At 29.5% G+C, this 4741-nt stretch overlaps 1 protein-coding gene across 1 annotated transcript; it reads right to left on the bottom strand.

The window, feature by feature from the left end:
* Positions 1 to 1300: 1300 nt before the first annotated feature.
* On the bottom strand, positions 1301 to 3877 carry LOC131621119 (DNA-directed RNA polymerases II, IV and V subunit 8B-like). The gene is made up of 5 exons (XM_058892338.1): positions 3804 to 3877; positions 3614 to 3698; positions 3360 to 3517; positions 1971 to 2059; positions 1301 to 1720 (listed from the first exon to the last, which is right to left on the bottom strand). The coding sequence occupies exons 2-5, from the start codon at positions 3687 to 3689 to the stop codon at positions 1609 to 1611; spliced, it is 435 nt and encodes a 144-aa protein (XP_058748321.1). The 5' UTR covers positions 3690 to 3698; positions 3804 to 3877; the 3' UTR covers positions 1301 to 1608.
* Positions 3878 to 4741: the final 864 nt, after the last annotated feature.

Below are 4741 nucleotides of genomic sequence, written 5' to 3' on the forward strand. Positions count from 1 at the left end.
TTATTATTATTATTATAATAAATATTGCAATAATATTGTAACGGGAGAATTATAAAGAAGAAAAAAAAAGACATTTTTTATAAGGGGAATGAAACATTTGCTGACAGAGTATCAGGAAGCTCATAATGCTACATATAAATATGTGTAAATAAAATGGATATGTATATACCTCTTAGGTGAAGGAACTTAACATATAGCTTAGAAGTTTAATTTTGTTTTATGTTTACTAGCTTTAAGTGTATATCATCTGTTTTAGATAAGATTACATGAATATAAGATACATCTCTTATACATATACTTTAGATAAGTATATATGCAAATAAAAGGGATATATACATATACTCTATGAATATATCATTTAGTAGTTTATATATATTTTTTTATTAATATACATAAAAGAAAAAATCTACATGAATAGTACATGACCATATTTGTTTCAATTGTAATTTTTTTTCAAATGCAGTTTTTGGCTGGATTACGAATTCAAAGAAACCTTACAAGTTATATGATTGACCATACTCATCTTTATAAATTTGATAGTTGACAGATTTATAGGTATATCATAGATTGCATTGATAAAATTTTCTTTACTAGTTGGATAATTTTTTAAGTTTCTATCATGTAGTTGGAATTTAGTTAGTCTATGAATAGTCATTTCGTTTTACAAGCTACAAGTGGGAATAAAAAAAAGCTTATTTCCTACCATTCAATACAAATATTAGGAGAAAAAGTTTAAGTGACATTAAATAATATTTGTATATTATAAAAGAAATTGTGATAAAGAAAGTAAATTAAAAAACATAAAGAGAAAGAGTGATTTTAAACAATATTAGTATTTTGATAGTGATATTTATTAGAGAGAAAAAAAGTGAGAAAGTAAAATACGAGAGTTAGAGAAATGTAGAAAGGGAAAAATTAGAGGATTCAAAACCAATATGTGGGGTTAAGAGTTCTCTAACTTTTATGAAAAAAAGATAGTGTGAGTTTAGATAATATTTGTATATTATAAAGAAAATGATGATGTTCTTTTAAAAAGAAAAAGATGTGAGAAAATAAATCAAGAAACAGACATAAGAAAATTAGAGAAAGATAGAGAAGTAGAAGCTAGAGATCTAAATCTATTATGCAGGGATAAGGATCTTTAATTTTTAGAAGGAATATTGGTATATGAAAAAGAAATTAGGGTTAGCAGTACAGAGGTGCACCAGGACAGTTAGTTCAACCTATTATCACTTTCCAAGAACCAACCCTCAATTTACATAAAGGAGACAGTACACTTCCACAGCAAAGCTCAAAGATATGTGTTCTTAATTGCTTTGTACAGCATCATCCATTAGAAGAATGACCCTAGCAGAAATTTATTTTAACCAAAACATATTTACTAGAAACTAGTCCAAAATAGATGGTTAATCATGCTACAATCCTTGGTCTGAAATCAAACTTTAAGCGCCAAATTACATTTTGTTTGGATAATTTCTGCCAAAAGTTACTTCAAGGTCCAACTATTTGTTTTTAAAACATCATCAGATCTCAGAGACTTCGCATTAGTATTACAAACAGTAAACAAACCTTCCAAACATTGATGTTAGAAACGTTTTAACTTGATCTTCAAACTTTCCTAATCAGAAGATACAACCTTTGATCAAGCTCAAACTTGTTGAAATGAGAGTGATCTCCCTTCATCATCATCAGAAGCCCACCAAATGAAATAAGCAACTCTCTGCCAAAAATAAAATTAACAACCAAGACTATAAATAAGCCACAGCACAGCCTTAAATCATAATGCAAACATAACATTCAAACTCTAACTGGGGAGTTGCTCGAGAAAAAACATCTGCGGATTGACGTTCTAGTTCTAAATCTCGAGAAAGCAATTACTCTTAACAAGTGAACTGCACCACTTGAAAACAGCATACGCCACTTAGTACTATTAAAAACAACGTGATGAATTCAAGCAGCTAAAGACTTACGCTTTTTCACGCCCAGTGCTCTCGGTTACTCTGTAGAGCTTTCCATACATGACATATTCAAAGGTATCAGCCAAAGATTGGCGATTTCCCTAAGGAATTATAAGGAAAAAAAAAGAAGCAGATTGTTGTTAGGAAAATTAAGGATTAACGATTTAACATACAGCAATCAAAGGAATGAAGTAGCAAGCATAAAAAGAGAAAATGGCCAAGGGCACAAGAAACTACAGTTATAAATGAAAGCTACAGATCACAGTAATTTTACCCGCACAAACTTTATTCACATTACTATACCGTCACTGCAAGTAATGTTACTTCGCATTAAAATTTTTAAGAGCAGCTGCAATTGTTTTTAATTTTGAAATAAAAATATCTTAGGGTAGTAAAAGGAAAGATCATAAGCGCAGTATAAATTGTAAATGATAAAAAAAAGCATGACTGTTTTCCTACTTGTCAATAACTTTTTCCCCTATACTTGTCAACCGTGTCACTTGAGAGCTACAATTTAATGATCCTAGCTTCTTTTACCTACATCTATACCTTTTTCATAAGCCAAAAACACTAGTTCACCCTCTAAATTATTTAATAGTGTAGTTTTTGCTTGACCCCAATGTTATCTATGATGGATAGCAGAAAGCCCAGAACCCAAAATGCTGGTTGACATACAGCACCATAGCGCCACCATCTTTCACAAATTTTCCATATCAGTTTTCAAAAAATCCACCGCATATATCCATCCGCCAACCAATATTTGACAACACTGCTTGGTCCTGCGCAAGGTTATTAAACTCGAGCGTCTAGGTACACAACCAAGACCCTGGGCACTTATAGTAGGTTATAGATGACCTAACAAAAACCAGAATCCATTAGTATATCCTATAACTTGTGATGCAAAAGGCTGTGTTGTGTGCTTGAGGCTATCACTACCATATGCACTATCCATTAAATTCACATGAAAGATACACATAAACATTGCAGAAAGGTGTATAATCTTACGCCATGGTTCTCTTGACATCCATTATAATCCATTTAAGAAAAAGAAAGGTTTGATTAGGTAAGTCCAATGAACTAGTTACATTATAATTTAAGAACACGGATGTGATAGAATGTAACCAGATGTATCAGTGTCATGTCAATGATAGATACAGACACGCATCAAACACCAGACACACACGCACATACTTTCAATGCGAAAGTTTGGTTTACAAAGGTTACTGTTAGTGATTGTCAGTTAATCTTAACTATATCATTTCCCTTATAACAGGATCATTTCAATAAAAAAAAACACTATTATTTATCATCATACATTTTAATTCAAATTGATTCCTACAAGAATGCATGTAACAGAACAATAACAAACAATAACAAACAATAAGTAATGAAATTGATTACCGGATTATAGTAGCCAGTATCAGGGGTACCATCAGGGTTGAGTGTTGAAACAACCTTGAGAAAAAACTTCTGTCCCTCTTTCAACGGATACAGCTCAGAATTGATGTCTAAGTGCATAAACATATCAAACCTTTCACTTCTTGCTTCAATGCGATTAACTTAACCACCATATAAACAAAAACATCAGCATAAAAAATCACATTTTCCTCATCAGAGAATCGGAAAAAAAAATGATAATAAAAAAGTTTTAGTACCTTTTTCGAACAACTTTTTGTCATCTGGATTCAATTTCTCAACTCTGAAAATATCTTCAAAGAGCGATTCAACCATTGTAACTCACTGAAAAATCAAAGGAAAAGGGGAACACAGTGTTGATGTTAAGTATATGGTAGAAACTAAAGATGATGAGAAGAAAGGAAAGTTGAAATTTGTGAGAATCAGAACCTGAGTTTTACCGAAGAGAGTGGAGAATGAAGAATATTAGGGATTTGGGAATTTGAAGTTTGATTACATAAACGGGAAAGAGTTGGGCAAATGGGTCCTTTACTATTGATTTTGGCCCATATTTAAAATGGGTTGAAATTACCCAATCCCACTTTAATATAATTTTTTTAAGGGACATAGAAAAATAAAAAATAAAAAATTGTCCTTTAAATTTTGGAAAAATAAATCTTCGAATCTATCATTAATCATTTTAAGACACTTTAAAAATGTACTTTTAAAATAAATTTGGTCATAAAATTTGGGTATTGTTCAAAAACGAGTGAATTGTGTGCGTTCGAGGTGCGTCCGAAAAGACATTTATAAAATTTAAGGGTATTATTGTATTGTGGGTGTGATAGAAAATATGGGGCATTAAGAAAGTTTCATTTTGTTAATGCTTTTATGATGCTTTGAATGACACGTAATATAAAATTTTGAATGAATTTAGAGTTTTAAACAATTTAAATAATTTAATCAAAATTTGAAATCTATTTAATTTTAATAGAATATTAAAATTACATTGTTAAACTTATGTGTTATTTTTATGAATTTTAAAAATATTTTTGTTAAAATAAATTTTTTAAAATTAGAGACCAATTTGCAATTTTAAAAAATTTAGAGAAAAATTTTTAAGAGCTAATTAGTTATTTGTATTTTTTTTTTAATTTTTGGGGGACAATTTAATTTGTTTTAATAAATATGGGACCAACTTGCAAAATTGAAAAGATTAATTATAATGATTTTAAAATTCATAATGTATAGAGTGATAAAGAAATTTCAAATTCCTTTTTTTTTTGTTTAATTTGAAATTCTTTAATTTTAGCTTGGACAAAAAAAATTATAAATTTCCTTTATTTTAATAATTCTCTATATTTTTTATCCAAACAATAAATTTTGAT

The sequence above is a fragment of the Vicia villosa genome, linkage group LG1 (genome assembly GCF_029867415.1).
Source record: "Vicia villosa cultivar HV-30 ecotype Madison, WI linkage group LG1, Vvil1.0, whole genome shotgun sequence".
Lineage (NCBI taxonomy): Eukaryota > Viridiplantae > Streptophyta > Magnoliopsida > Fabales > Fabaceae > Vicia > Vicia villosa.